This window comes from Rhamphochromis longiceps, linkage group LG2 (assembly GCF_057381845.1).
Source record: "Rhamphochromis longiceps isolate RC_006_pf linkage group LG2, R_longiceps_female_GT1.1, whole genome shotgun sequence".
Taxonomy (NCBI): domain Eukaryota; kingdom Metazoa; phylum Chordata; class Actinopteri; order Cichliformes; family Cichlidae; genus Rhamphochromis; species Rhamphochromis longiceps.
This window is the reverse complement of record NC_140558.1, coordinates 38,341,543-38,357,341: the sequence shown is the minus strand read 5'-3', so window position 1 is coordinate 38,357,341 and position 15,799 is coordinate 38,341,543. Positions and strand designations below refer to the sequence as shown.

Below are 15,799 nucleotides of genomic sequence, written 5' to 3'. Positions count from 1 at the left end.
ATGTCAGAAAAATGTAGCTTACGGAACAGTTTTTGATGTATGAACTGCAAACAAACAACACCTCATAAAGCAAACCCCCAGTCACCCAGCAACTGGTCAACCAACTAAATCTGCCTTCTTAATGACGTCGGCAACTTTTCCATCTTTGGCCTGGATTGTGATTGATGCGTGGTTTCTCAGAAACCTAACAGAGTTTTTAGGTTTAACCATTAACAAACATGCTATGGGTATTTATCCCAATGCATCATTGCTAAACGACAATAATTTGAAGAATAAACATGGCTTGTGATCTTTAAGTTAAAAATTAATAGTAGATCAATGAAATATTTTATGCTTAATGATCTAGAAGTTTTGACATTTTCAGAAACATAAAAAAAAGTAAACCATGAAACCTTTTGGACTTTAGCTCGGTTTTCACAAACTGTATCACAAGATAGAGGAGATTTATGTAATACCTTTTCTGTTAAGCTTATCTGCCGTTAAACAAGCTGCATACTGTAATATGCCATTCTTTGATGTAGGAGTGAAACAAATTATCAAGTGTTGTAATTTTTAAAATCAGCAGGTTCTATGATTCTCTATGGAGGAGCTTAGTCAACTTATTTTTATACTGTACTCATACGTTGGATAACTAGTGAATTTAACTGATTATTGGAAACCTGGCATACAGATTTAGTTTCCTGCTGGAATCACAGTGCTCTCATTTCAAAGTAGTACACACTCACCAATCAATCACTTCAACTGGGCGTTGGGTTGGATACTCAATAATGGCAGAAGGGAAACTACCTCGGGCTGTCAGATACTTAGTCTTACAGCACTATAATTCTTCAGAAAACTCATATATAATACACAGCTGACAGTGGTTTTCAGTGTACTTTCAATTTAATGTATGTAACCAATATCAAATTACCATATTTGACGCATAGTCCAAATGTACATGTCTTTGTTTAGTCCCCTTGTATTTATGTACAATTATGCACATTAACATTAATATCTAAAAAAAAAAAAAAAAAAAAAAAGAAAATGACCACTCTACAACCACAACAGAAAGCACTACTTGCCAGACAGACAGGCGATTCATCTCTGGGATTAATCATAAACTCTTGATATTGTGAACAAGTACTTCATTTTTACCAGCCAAATTATTTTTAAAACAAAAAACAATGATGAATGCCTACTTTCAAATGTCATTGCATAAGCAAAAAATATCAGACACTGACACAAAGAAGACACACAGAAAGAGTGTCAGAAAATACGCTTGCGTGCTGTAGTCATTTTATTTCATCGTCCAAATGAGGAATCTAGCCACATGTTTTAAAAATAGCTACATTTTCTGTTCAAGCATAAGTTGTTCTGCTAATACTGTGACTGTAAATAATTAAAGTTGTGCTGGCAGGGGATCTGCTTTATCTAATATAAAAGGCCAGTAGCATGTGGGCTGAGACGACAAATTATCATGAACATCTGATCCTGGACAAGTGCCAGGGAACATGTGAATTGCGGCCACCTGGACAGCAAACTTCCCAAAGTCTGTTTCAGACAAGGGGTTAGATCAAAGAAAATAAATAAAAATCGCAGCATTCATAATGAATTTATGCAGCCATTTGCTTCTCATTAATAGTTGGGGGGGGAGGGGGGGGGGGGGGGGGGGGGGGGGCTAAATAAGAACAAATTCTTAGTGTTAATTCTGTAAAAAAAACATCCCATCTTTCCTATAGTCCAGACTAGAAAAGGGAGCCAATAGGTTTACATAATGTTCCCTTATGCATGAACAGCCACATTCACACCTCAGTATGGATGTCAACTTTAGCATCCCCCACCCGATCAGCACACAGTTACACTCCATCAGGACCGGATGCAAACAGAGTGTGAGTGGGAAGAGGAGTTTGAGAGGAAAGAAGTACAACAGGATCCAAGATTTGATGCATATCCATATCCCTCACCCATATCAAATAGCAATAATCTGCCCCCAGGAGCAATAACCCAAGGATCTCTATACTGACTCTGTGTAGAAGAAGTAACTGTGAAAGTTGTCCTATGGACTCTGAAAGAACTGTAAAAGCAAATTTTTAACTAGTAGTAAACAATAGAACACTTTTACAAAGGGCTTCTCTATCACAGCATAAAATGCAAGCAAACACACCTTCTACAACCAGAATATCATTGAATCAAAGTATTCAAGGGCTCTGGATTTTACTTTACGGGTTCATAGACCAGACAGCTAGCAATACTAGGTTACTGGCTTCTGTCCATAGTTTTAAGGTCACGGATCAGTCAGGAAAAAATGCTACTTGTAATGCAGACTAAGCCAACAATAGTGCTTAAAAGCTGTGAAAGAGCACACATAAGCAAACCCCGTCACCTCAGAGAGGGTTCTCAAAAAGAAGCGGCACCTACACAAACATAACTCATGGTGAAAACTGGAAAAAGTATTCTGTATTGAATGAGGAAATAGTCTATGCCCTACGGCACTAAAGATAAGAATAGAACTATTGAACGGCCATTGATTTAGTGGTGGAGTCACTGTAAAATATAATGAGGGTCAGATGGTGGGGGCCACTTCATTTTTGAGCAGTTACGTGATTGCAATGCTCATCTCCAAAAAAGTGAGCTAAAGCCCGTAGAAGAAATGCTAATGTAAGGAAAAACAGAACTTATTGCATTATCTCTGCTTCACTGTCAAAGGTCAAACAAATCTATTCAATGGCAGTGATGTTAGTAAGTAAAGCAGAGTCAAGTGCCAGTATGTCAATATCAAACTGTATTCACCCTTGATGATAAAGCACCAACTACCAAAAGTGAATGGAGATCAATAAAGCAAATAGCCGATGGTCAATCGAGCTGAGATGTAATTGCTCAGTCAAAAATAAATGGTGCATTAGAAAATTGAGCGGGGCTTAAAACTTTATATTAAAATATGCCCTAAATTTAATTATGCATACATTGTGAAATAAGCACAGGCTTGGACGGAGGGGGAAAGGTGCTCCGCTGAGAGCGAGGGGAATGTAAGACTGCATTCAGCTGGTGCCAAACACCCAATGATGACTCTGGTCTGATGACACTGTGCGCTGTCACACCATCTCACTATTCAGTGACTATCCTGTTTTGTCAATCTGCATGTTGTAAGCAGAACTAACTGAGTAACCAGAAAATTACAAGGCCTATTCATTGTATCACAATCCATCAAGACCACAACTCTCTGACAGCGCAGATTTTTAAATGATTATTTCATGTATTTTTAATGCCTTTGGCACTGTATCATTGAGATGCTGATACCACTGTGGTCATTTTTCTTGTGTAGCAGTCTGAAGTATTTTATTTGACTGCATTATATTTCTTCCTCACACATACAGACACACACTCCTATATTATATTATAATAGTGATAGACCGACTGAACAGCTACTATGGTGTACCTAATAATTATTTCTGCTCTAAAAATGATACAACCAAGCCAGAAGTAGGTCAGATGTGGCTGTGTACGAGAACATGATGTTGTGCCGTTCCTGTGAGCAATACTTGCATAATTCATACCATAAGACACAAAACACTCCATAAACCAACCAACAAACTGCAAAAGACCGGGCAGACCATTTCACCACATTGTACCACAATAGACAACCGTTCACATTCACACTAGCAATGAACTAGCACTTAGTTAAAGTTAAAGGGCATTGTAGAACCTTCGGCAACACTTATTAAAAGATTTAAGTGATTGAGTGATTTGAGCCTGTTTCAATAAGTTTAACTCTATGTGGAATAGAGAAAGAGAAACAGTTTCAAGGAATCATCAAAAGCCCAAAACTCCCATGATGTTCATGCCCATGGGTGTATGTAAACTCCTGACCACAACTGTACATCAAACAATCTACAGTAAAAACCACACAATCAAGATAAACTGAGTACTTTGTGGCTGTGCTGTTATACATTCTTTCTGCACGTGATCGCTGTCTTTACATAACAGCATATGCTTGTACACTTCATTTAGAGAAAATAGCAGATTCAATACTGCTGTTTTTTCTTTGTCTTCCAGAGCAGAAATGCAAAACCATCAGATGATCCTGAGGTGTAAATGACACGGGAATGTTAGAAGAAATCCAGTTCTTTGTCACGCTGCTTCATTGACACAAACATGTTACCATTTATGGCCAGCAAGTCTGTTACAGAGACCGCCAGAAGTGGTTTTGGGTCGCACAATTTCTCTCTCTGGACAAGAAAGTGTTTTCTGATCTTTTGCTGTTAAGCCTTCTGTCAAGGTTTAACTGAATTGTGTCTCCAACAGCTTATACGTGCATGTCTTGCAAGAAGTAAAGATGACACTGTAGTGTGCAGAAGAAAAAAAATCTACTGACAAAGTGTGACAATGGTTCAGCAAGTGCTGTTTTTCTGGACACAAATAGATTTTGTGGTCAAACTAAATCGATGCTGTAGCTTTTTCTTACTAAACTGTTGAAGCAATTTGAAAATGTAAGCCCAAAAGAATACAGTATGCTCAGCTTTGTTCTGATCAGTCTCCATTGGTGGTTTTATAACCTTGTGCAGCAGGGTTATAAAACACTAAGCTCTTCCAGTACATAATGCAAGAGCTGTGCCATTAAGCTTCAAAAAATGCACTCAGAAAAGCTACTTAAATATATTTAATGAGGTGTGAGGGAGCTTTGCAAAGAAGAGAGAGCACTAGGGACGAATGTTTGTTCTTGTTCATGCTGCATGTGTACAACCTGCACTACACTGAGAATGTCACTGAACTGGATCTTTGTTTTCTATTTTCCCCACATTGAGGAGAAAGTGTGAGCGAAACATAAAATATATGCCTAAACACCCGAAAGGATTCTGACAGTATTGGAAGGCTTTCCAGAACAAATGCTTCGTCTCTAGCAAACTGTTTTAAAAACCGTTAATGACGACAGGAAAAACATTCTAACAGAAACTTAAAACTGTGATTATGACAAGCAAAAAAAAAAAAAAAAAAAAAGCTGAGTAATGACTGTTTGAATAAAAGGGGAAAGATACATGGGCTGAGTTAGTGCTGTTTACCCTTGCAGCTCTCTGGCACATTGCTCCGTTACATTCTCTGTTTTTCTTGTCAGCCCACTTGCCTGTCCTATTCCAGCATGCTCACTCGGTCTCACTAATTGTAACTCTCTCAATTTTGATTACACATCAAAGTGCTCACTGCCCATACCAGAAGAATTTAGAGTGGCTACATTTTCCTTTGAGGAAAATATAGCACAAAGGCACAAAATTAAAGCTTTGTTACTACAACGACTTTGAGGAGTACTCACCTCTTTGTTGTATTTCTTGTGTGGGAAAACAATTTCTAAATCAAGCAATCTTACGTGGGCTATTTTGTCTAATTTCAGCACAAAGTCCTTTAGCTGTTTTTAAACCTAACAGATTCAAAATACAAAAAGATTTCCAGAATTGAAATCCCCATTCCTTCATCCAAAGACATTTTGAGCTATCCCGGAGTCTATGCTATGTAAGCTAGTCACATATTGGTAGTTTTACACAGTTAGCGCCACAGATTACAGGATGTGCATCCAGATTATTTAATAGCATATGTGTTTGTCACCTGTTTGATCATTCAAAGGCTGCTCAAAGGTGCTCTTCATCCTCATTTAGGCCCCTTGGCTGCTCAGTTTTGTCCAGTTTAAAAGAAAGATGATTCAATAAATAGTCCACAAATATATCAGCAACCACTGGTTACGTGGCTGATGATGCCTGCAAAATCTGAACACACTACAAAAACTCTACTGCGCCTATATTACTTTAGAATTCAAAGTCAGCTTCTTTCATCTCATTATGAGTGGAACACCTAGAATAAAAACAGTTTTACTGAAGAGACTACAAGTTCAGACAAAGTTCACTTTAAAAGTTTTTAAAAAAGGATATTTACTCTCCTAACAAAGCAGAAGGACTATTGCTTCATTCCCATACAGTGTTACATCAAATCGACTTGTCTTTGTACAGCACCATTAATTTCATGCAAAAGTGGTTTTGGGTGGTTCAGCACATAATAAAGCAATCGCACAAAAAGCTTTAAACAGCATTTGTCTCTTAAGCAGCACACTTGGACACAATGCAACACACCTGAATTTTGCAATTAAGTTAATAAAGTTCCCTCTCCAAAAATAAATAAATAAAACATTAAAAGCAGCAAATAACAGTTTCAGACAAAAGGTTACCAAATCAATAAAAGGTAGATACATTAATCCATATGATACTATAATAGGAGTTACCTCCATTATGGATTCAGCAACACTTGGCCCATGGCATTGAATCAAGGCCCCATATTAAAGGCTACTCTCTTCCTCTGTCCGCTGTTTGCACATTGTGATGAATAGCCTTCAGAGTAATAACAGTCCAACTTGAACTGCGCGCTGATCCTAAGGAGCTGTTGTGGATAGGCAAAGGCTCATTGTTCCACTAGCATGCCTGCAGCTGTACTAGACACAGAGTGTAGTGTACCATTGGCTGGTACTGACCTATATTAGACTGCATCTCTCGACAACAGGGAGGAGGGAAACTCATCATGACCTTGCACTGGGAACAACTTCCTCAAACATTTTGGTCACAGACACATATAGCGACACTTTTGGTATAGTGACAACTTATAAAATGTCTAAAAGCCATAGTTGTTTTGTGAGTAACAGGTTTCATGAGAGGCTTTTTAAAGGTCATCCCCAAGCTGAAGTATTTTCTGTGAGTAACATCAAAAAAGATGACCTTTGAAATTTAAAGAAACACAATAAAAGCCCATTAATATTAAAAACAGGAAATGCATGTGAAGTCACAAACTGCTGACAGACAACTGTGGTCAGACAATATAGACATGGATGTTTTTAACCGGTTTAGTCTTGAAACATTCATTTACTAACACATAACTTAATCCGCCTTCAGGAGTGTGAACTTTGTTCACCTATTCACTTTGTTCTCAACCAGTTAAATTAAAGTCCTGCGGAGAATGAGAAAAGCACATTATTTTCCAGGGATTTCACGGAGAAAACCTCCAGACTTCACATTTTAAGGCCTGGAAAAGCAAGCACATTTTAAACTACAGCCTAGTCACACTTAAATTTCTCTTTAATTATATATCAAAGTAGTTTAGCCTTAGATGGGGTATGGTTTTTCCAGCTAAGTGCACACTCTCTGTACTGTACTCTGTTTGTGTGTGTGTGTGTGTGTGTGTGTGTGTGTGTGTGTGTGTGTGTGTGTGTGTGTGTGAGACAAATCACTAGATTTAGCTACTTAGACATAAGTTCTTGATGCGGCTGCTTTTTTCCCCATGTAGAGCATGGGTTTCTAAACTGCAGTACACTACAATGGTTGCTCCCCCACACCACACTGGCAGAGAGCCATGCAACACCAACAAAAAAAACCAGCATTTACAGTATGTCCTAATGCTGACAAGCTTTAAAAAAACTCCATCTCAGCTACAGCCCCTCTGATGACATTATCTTTAATAATGTACCAAGCTACACTGACTGTAATTACTACTCAATTAATTATCCTAAGACGCTGCATAGGAGAGCAACAAGACTAATGACAAAAATCAATGGTGGCCCTTTCCTTCCCCTGCTTCCACTGCTTAGAAGGCATGGTTGACTGTGGTATTCCTACAAAGCATTTCTTCTCAGTGAACTGTAGCCACATTAAAAAGACAAATCTTTCACCCTTTGACTAAACAACACTTCCTTCCTAGCCAGGAGTTTGCCATGAAGATAATCACTGGAGGCTGTTGCTTTACCTAAGTGATGAACGTGTAGGAGGGGACACGTTCGTCTTTCTTCCAGCATTCGTTAAATCCTAACATGCTGTTCCTCTCTCTCTGTGTCAGCGAGTACCCTATCATTTTGGGTGACGATGAAAAACTGGGATGATGAAACAGCACAGATGCTGACGTCCCCACCCAACTTCCTCCATGCGCAGACACACGGATGGAGACATAGACACGAAGCAAAAAACACAAACACCCAGAATACACACGTCTCAGTATTCTCTTCGCATCTCACAGCAAACACTCTGAGTAACGCTAGAGCTGAGCCATAGCACAGAAAATCTCTGGATGAGCCTTTATACATATATGGATGATGAGGATGCATTTTGAGTGCCACTAGCCTGGTGAGGATAGGTGGGGGTCAGGAACGGCAGGAGGAGTGTAAGGAGAATTCAAAATAAATGAAGCAACCTGAATTATTTAGAGGTACAAACTGAGAATTCAATCCAGGTTTTAAAAGGAAGTGGAAAAATTGCCAGAAAAAGCCATCCATGGTCCCTTTGTATTGAGCCTGAACTGCCCCCTCCACTATAGGAAGGCTGAAAATGTCCGTCCATTCGAAAGGAAACTGCGAGGCGCAAAGAGGCAACATATCTAACCCCCAGATTCACTACAGTTTTTCAGGCTTGAGTCACGCAGGTCTTTCCGGTCTCCCCCACTATATTTCATCAGCCCACTATCTCACAGCAGGCCGTTTATTCTTTCATGGTACCTCTCTCCCCACGCTAAATATATTTATTATCCCGCTGTGTGTTGCAGATGAGCTTCTTTGGCTGTGTTTCTATTACTGGGCAGAGTGCAAGAGATCAGACGGAGACAGGAAGGATGAGAGAAAACAGAGTAAGCAATTCTCTTCACCAGCCAGTTCACGGTTGCAAGACTAATGGCGGCAAAACTGAGCACACATAATCAATATGCATCTCCCCTAATCAAACAGGCCTGATAAATCAGATGACTTTACATGCCTTCTATGGGCTGTGGCACTTAGATGCACTGTTACCCTTACTGCTAACCAAAGAGTAACAGCTCTGTTCGGGAATTCTTGATTCTCATCAGTTACTGAAAGCCCCTAGCACGTTTCCAACAGGTGCTACTAGTTGTTAACAGTAGTCAGCATGTCAAAAGCCAGACCAGCATGGAAAAACACATCTGAAGCATTCTGAAGGACGGATAATGCTGCAATAACTGAATGCTTGTAATGCTGCAGTACCGGTAGTTGCCCCAGTACTTGCAGGCCATAAGCAGATACTGTTTTTTCTTATTGTACAGCAGCAGATAAAAACATTTCCTTTTATTGCTGAATGAGAAGTCAGCTTTTATTGAGAAAAGTGGACATGTGATAAAATCTGGAAGTTTAAAATATAGTTCACTCAAGTAGCGGTTTGACCAGAATGGAGACCTAAAGCACCTATATCAAAATTCTAAAAACACCTCAATACTTGCTTTTTTTAGTGTCCTTTATAACAAAGGCAGCTTATGTATGTATGTAAATAAATCCCACCTATAATGAGATACTAATCTTATTACTTAATACAAACAGTACTGCCTTCATCTTCTCTAGCTGACATACAGCCTAACATACATACTTCACACAGTCTCTCCACTCTTTACCAGTTGAGCACTCAAACAGAAGCATGGCAAACAGAAAAGTACCTTAAAGAGTAACACCCTGGTCTTTATGGGGTATATTGTGGAGTCAGTAAAGCTTCCATTTCAACAACATATAAATAGTAACCAGTTATTGGAAACATTAACCTGTCCAGCACACATGTTAATGTCATACATGTAACTATTAGCAAATACCGGTACCCAACTGCTACCTTAGCTGTCTGTTGACTTACCATTATTTCAAACCCATCTTGTCTGGCAGCTTTTGCAATCAGAATTATGATCAAACACATTTTGTTTTTCCAAGATGAGCTCAATAAATTCTCTATAGGCTCCTCTTGTTGTGTTTCTCATGTTTCTTTTACTGGTTTACTTTTTCATTAGTGTCATTTCAGTTATTACAGTATATGCGTAGTATGACAATGTCCAAGCTGACAGGCAGGAAAACAAAAAAAGAAGGGAAAAAACTGGAGAAAATCTAATAGTGAGTATTAAGGAAATGAAACGACAACAATGATGGAGCTAAGCACCAAACATCATCAGTCCTACATTCTGTAATGTAAAGAGACAATGTTAATTTAACGAGATTAAAAAAAAATTAGCAAACAACTTGTGTTACAAAATTGATTTAACATAATTATTTGTGTCTAGAAAGTGTTATGTTTCTCTTAAAAGTCACAGATTGAGGCGGAGAAAAGGTCATCAGCAACTAGACAGAAATCGTGGCCACGGGTCTCACCAGTGTCGCTGAGCCAAAAATAAACAGGACTGTAGCTAAATATACAGACAAGTGTTATTCTAATATTTATTTAAAAGACAATGGACTCTTAATTTTTAATAGTAGTACTGAGTTTGAAATTCTAATGTTGTTAAAGCCCTACACTTGAGTGTGAGCAACATTAATTGCTACATAGGTTTGTGAAAGATGTGTACATTTCAAAACTGCGAGTGCTGCTGACCGACTTGCCAAACAGGTTTGCAAACCTCTGGGAATTTCCAAAGCATTTGACATGCAAACCTCGAAACCCCTGACATATAATAACATTTTCTCTCAGGAAAAGACTTGCTTTCTAGTTCTTTGGTAATGTCATGTAGTCTCAGAGTTGAGGCAGGCCTCAGATCATCATGGAAAGATTGATGAGAGATGGAGAGGTGGTTTTAGACTTCTATATTTTACAGCAGGAAGAACTTTACATATGCTAATTGTAATTTAAGGCTTTCAGTGATTTATTTGAACTGTTCTGTTGCCAGGGTGAAATGATTGTACAGCATAAATCTTTAACAAATCTCAAATACATACACTGCCACTAATATTTGATTAAAGGTCACTTAGCAAGTTGCACCTTAGCTAGCAAGATGCTTTTGGCAGTTATTTACAACCTTCTATCATAACTTTGTCAAGATACTTGAATCGGTTTAAACTGGTTGGTTTACTGGGGCATGGACACAGCTTTTCAACTTACTCCATAACTTTTTGCATATTTTTGGGAATGAAATTCCAGGATTCCGCTTTATCCATTCCAAAACCAATTTAGTATCATTTTCCTACCTAGAAAATCTAATTGTGTCTAAGCTTCAATTGTCTATCTGTTGAGGTAGGCAACTGAAGATTGTAAACGAAACTGGTGAAGCTGAAGAATTTGAAGGTGGTCCTGCTACATTTTTCTATCCACGCTGTGCAATGTAGAAGCACCACTGGCAGAACAACAGGCCTGGAACATGATGCCACACCACCATGCTTCACAGCTGGTGCAATATTGTTTGGTTTGAAAGCCTCACCTTTAATCCTCTTCCTACTTGTCATTGTAGCCAAATAGCTCAATCAAGGTCAAGTTTACTTATTTAATCAATGTCTTGTCTTTCCATAAAATCTTTTTCCTAAAGGCATTTCTGTGGGCAGCTGCAAATTTCATTCAAGCTTTAAGGTGTCAATTCTGAAACAGGGGCTTCTTCCTTGGTCAGCACCCACTAAGTCCAAGGGGGTGTAAAACTTGCATCACTGTAGACAGTGATATTTGTATTATGTAAGTTTCCAGTTCATGGCAAGAGCCTTGATGATCCCTTACCAGTTTCCCCTCATCTGACATTTTGGTGACAGTTTGGGTCTTCTTCCAGACGTTGGCACGGTGGTGACATATCGGAATAACTTGTACTTTTTTTAACTGATGATCTTAGATTCTGCATTTGTTTAGAAACGGCTGCAAAAGAAAACATAAATCTACAGTTCTTTTTTTAGATCATCACTGAGATCCTTGGACTTTCCCATTGTTCTGATCATTGGTCAGTCCAGTGAGTGCTGTCAAACAAATTCTTTTTATGCTAGTAAAGAGAAAATACCAGTTTTAGTGAAAACCTACCTCTCAGAATCAGATGGGAATTTTATTATGAACTAATCTGTCAGTTAGGTTAGTTCCTTGTCAATTTGCATATACAAGTGAAGTCCAAAGACAAAAAGCAGCAATCTGGCACTGGAGAATTTTTGGTATTTTCCCAAAGAAGGATTTAAACAGCTGACTGATTTTTTAATTAAATGGAAACCTATTTTTAGCACACATTTTTTGATCGTGGAATCCAAAAACAAGTTAGCCTTGTTTATGTCTATATGGTTACTTCCTGCTTTTGTGCATACCAAAGCTTCCATTCTCTTAACTGGTGACTGCATCACATGAGGCCTCGGTGTACTTCACCACTGAGCAGAAGAAATATTTTCTACAGCACTGTAACATAATCCAAATAAAGGACTGAAACTTCACGTGCGGGGTTTTTAACCGAGCTACTGAGTAGGAGGAGATCTAGTAGTTACCATGGTGCAAAAGGAAAGGAAACTGAGGTGCTGCATGGGCAATGTTGTTTTTATTTGCTTGCACTGTTCTCCTTGAACACAAGGCAGGGCTTCCACAATAATACTATCACATTTTTGCCAGGCTCCACCTCGCACAGATCACACTGCTGCCTTCAAGGGCTTGAATGAACATCAAAGGCAACTGTGTGATTTTGCATTCCTGTCAAGAGCATTACAACCTCTGGAGCTTCCCTACTCATGAAAAGCCCCCTCGTTCCCACAGCCATCTTTAATGATTTTCTAAACACTCCGGGTTTAGTGGCACGGCACATCATAGTGTGAGAGTCAAGTAAACACACGAGGCTTCCACTGTGCCTTTTTGGTCACTCTCCCTCCTCTCCATCTTTCTCCCTCTTCATGATGCACGTGTACCTCCCGTGGGCAAGGGGAGGGTGGCAGAGAAAAATCAGGAGGCAGAGAGCCAGAGCCTCAGATACCAGCACTGCATGCATCAATGATAGTGTGGCTGGCTGCCCTGCACAAAATATTATTTACAGCTCACGCTGAAGAGAAATTACAGCAGCAATCCTCTCCTCAAGCAGGAAAACCAGCTGACCTGGCAACACTTAGAGAGAGGCCAGGAGGAGGGTCAGGAACTATAATTATTATATTGCTTCTCCCTATTCACTCTCGGTGTCTATACTGCTCACACAGCGTGTGAGGGATTCAGCTCAGTGGTGACAACAGGTTACTGGTGCATAAGAAGTGGATAAAGAGGCAGTAAAGGCGGTGTAGCATTTATAAACGCAGATACTCCACTTTCAACTAGCCCACTCATGATTAACCGATGAGAAGGGCAATGAAACCAGTGGATGAACTTTAAAGAGGCAAGCATTTATTTCACCAATTATGAAATATCATGCCTAAGCGATTAATGTTGGCAAAACACCACCTTCCACCACTGAAAAAAATGTTTATGGCCAAGCACATAGCAGGGACTGTGCGATTATGCTTCCTGAGGACAAATATGCATTCATTATCTGGTTAAATTGATTTCAACTAACAGATGTGTCGTTTCACTTACACTAAGACTAACAGTATAAATTACCCACTGTATGTACAATATATATGACCAATTTTCTATATTCAAAATTTAAGAACCTGCATCAAGTGACATTCACAGCATTTATATTAACTGAATGGATGAAATAGTTGTTTTCACTAATCAATACTGAGTCAACAGATATGGACCATAAAGACAACACAAGGTGGCACACCTGGTTTGATAGATTATGTTTTGACTTACAAGTGAATAAATTTTTGGAGCCCAGAGAATAGAAACATTTCCCTGGGCATAGGTGTCTTCTCAATCGAGCTGTAGTTTCCAGGTGTTTACTGATATTATTGCTCTTGTGCATTGTTATTTATTCTTTTTTCCCCATTTTGTATTTCTGTCATTTTTTTTGCTTTTTTAGAACTTGAAAACCATTTTAAAAGGTTTCATTATCATCACTGTAATATTGAAAGTGTTAATGACGATAATAATATTGTTGCTTAGGATGACGACAGACTGTACTTCCCTTTATCACTGCAGAACTTGCACTAAAAGTGCAGTTGACTCCCCGTTAATGCTAACTTGCATCTGTCGTGACTTCCTGGCTGGTAAGAACTTACCTAACAACCAGCTGCTTGACTAACGAGAGCCGTGAAGTGAGACAACAGCTGGTTCGTGTTATCTGGCGGTGTGAGGAAAACTGTTTGTTGCAATGTGTGTGGATTCAATCGCAATTACAACGAAGACAGCAAAGGGGAAATACATCACGCAAGGGCACGCTCAGCACTTCATTGTTATTTGGGGAGGGGAAGCAAAACCACAGCGGTTAAACGCTAGCAGTGGCAGCTGGACGTCATAAGCTAACCGTGTGTGTGTGCGCGCGCGTGTGTGTGTGTGTGTGTCAGGCACACATACCCAACGGTTCAGTCTTCTCCGTAGCATCTTTTCTTCCTTTAATTTCACAATGCTGATGAACTCTTCAGATTCAACAGACGCCTCCGGGCTCTGCTTCAGTTTCTCTGGTGAATAACTTTACATGTATGTTAGTAAACGTGCTAGCTCCTTGGCTATCTATTCTCTACTCTAACGTTAGTTCTAGCTATATGAAATGCCGCAGCGACGCTACATCGTTTCCATTTTGTTTGATTTCGGTATCTTCGCACCATTCGCATTCTCTCTCCCCTCTGAATATTTTCCCCGTTGCGGTGTACTAGTCGCGCTTCACGCTGCTCAAGGCTGAAACAGTGCCTGACATTTCGCTCTGAGCCCTGTTGCTTACACGCGAAGGAACCATTTGTCGCCCCCGAGTCTCGCCTTCCCGCTGACTCAAAAAGCTGGCTAACGCCACGGTAAAAACTAACTTCTCCTGCGAGTCCCCCGTGCACAGGTCGCCTCACCTCCCTGTCAAACAATTTTCACTCCAGCAGCAACAGCAGCAGCCCACCAACGTTCACAAGCTCCACCCGGCGAAGGTGCGGCTTGCACTGCACTGTGGGTAATGTTGTCTAAATTCCCGTGCTGGGGGACCAGCGTGACACCAAAGGTCAGGGAGTATGGACGCCCGTCTCTAGATGGGAAGAACTTCTAGGTTTTAGTTTCATTTTACATATTTTTCTCAGCTGAATTATTTTGTGTATGTTTCTGCATTAGGCAACATCTTATACCCCCAAATAACTTAAATCAAGGCTGTTAAAGTCAGTGTACTTTGTGGGCCACACACAACCCAGGAACATTTCCTTTCTGTCAAAGGCTTAACTAAACATTTCATACCTGACTTGTCTTAATATAAGAAAAATAACTCTGTTCTTCCATATGACAAATGTATAAAATTACTGGTAGTGCATTGTCCAGACTGTTTATGAAACATTTACAACAAGTTTATGTTAATTCATAGAAAATGCAGACATTTCTATAGTGCATAGTTTAAAAACAGAAACTTTTCCTTCATTTAATTGTTTATCTATTTCTTAATACTTTGGTTTGGTGTGGGCAATGGCAATCAATAGGACAAGCTGTAAAACTTATGAAGATATAGTTACAAATGCCTTCTGTTTGACAACCCTGACCTAAATGGTATGCGCACTGGGATACAAGCAATAACATCAGCTTAGTGAAAGCACACCAACATTGACACCAATGACAGGCAGAGTGACCAGATAGGCATAGAAACAAGTTAAATTTGAGGCAAAGAATATGTTTGTGCATTATGTGACAGATACCAAAAGGCGGTTTGATGCAATGTTATTATAGTTAATTTTAAAAAAAAAAGTTCTCATATAAAATAATTATTTAAAAAAAATGGAAAAAATTAAAGATAACCGAAACTTTACAAACTAACTTAAATAAAATACGGAGAAAATATCCTTAGTTCTAGCGTTTGTTAGTGTGGTAAAACTTTCTAAAAATTTGCCTGATTAGGCTTTGAAAAACTTATATCGTCAGACTTTGGATGTCTACAAGGCTGTGAGTCACTGCTTTCAAAAAGTTCTGTTTTTATGGTAATATCTATACTGGTTTTCCCAAACTTGCCCATTCTGGAAAGCCTTGGGTTTCAACCCCAAATAATGAAACTAACA

The 15,799-nt window shown here is 39.3% G+C and overlaps 1 protein-coding gene across 6 annotated transcripts in view; it reads right to left on the bottom strand.

The window, feature by feature from the left end:
• Positions 1-14,708, bottom strand: part of atp11c (ATPase phospholipid transporting 11C (ATP11C blood group)) — a 40,874-nt gene extending 26,166 nt beyond the window's left edge. For 3 of the 6 annotated variants that reach the window (XM_085427588.1, XM_085427596.1, XM_085427604.1), the window contains exon 1: positions 14,139-14,708. In XM_085427588.1, the coding sequence (XP_085283714.1) occupies positions 14,139-14,165 (27 nt within the window). In that variant the 5' untranslated portion in view covers positions 14,166-14,708. The remainder of the gene's footprint in view (positions 1-14,138) is intronic. The other 3 variants (XM_085427581.1, XM_085427618.1, XM_085427611.1) reach the window with 1 other exon arrangement.
• Positions 14,709-15,799: the final 1,091 nt, after the last annotated feature.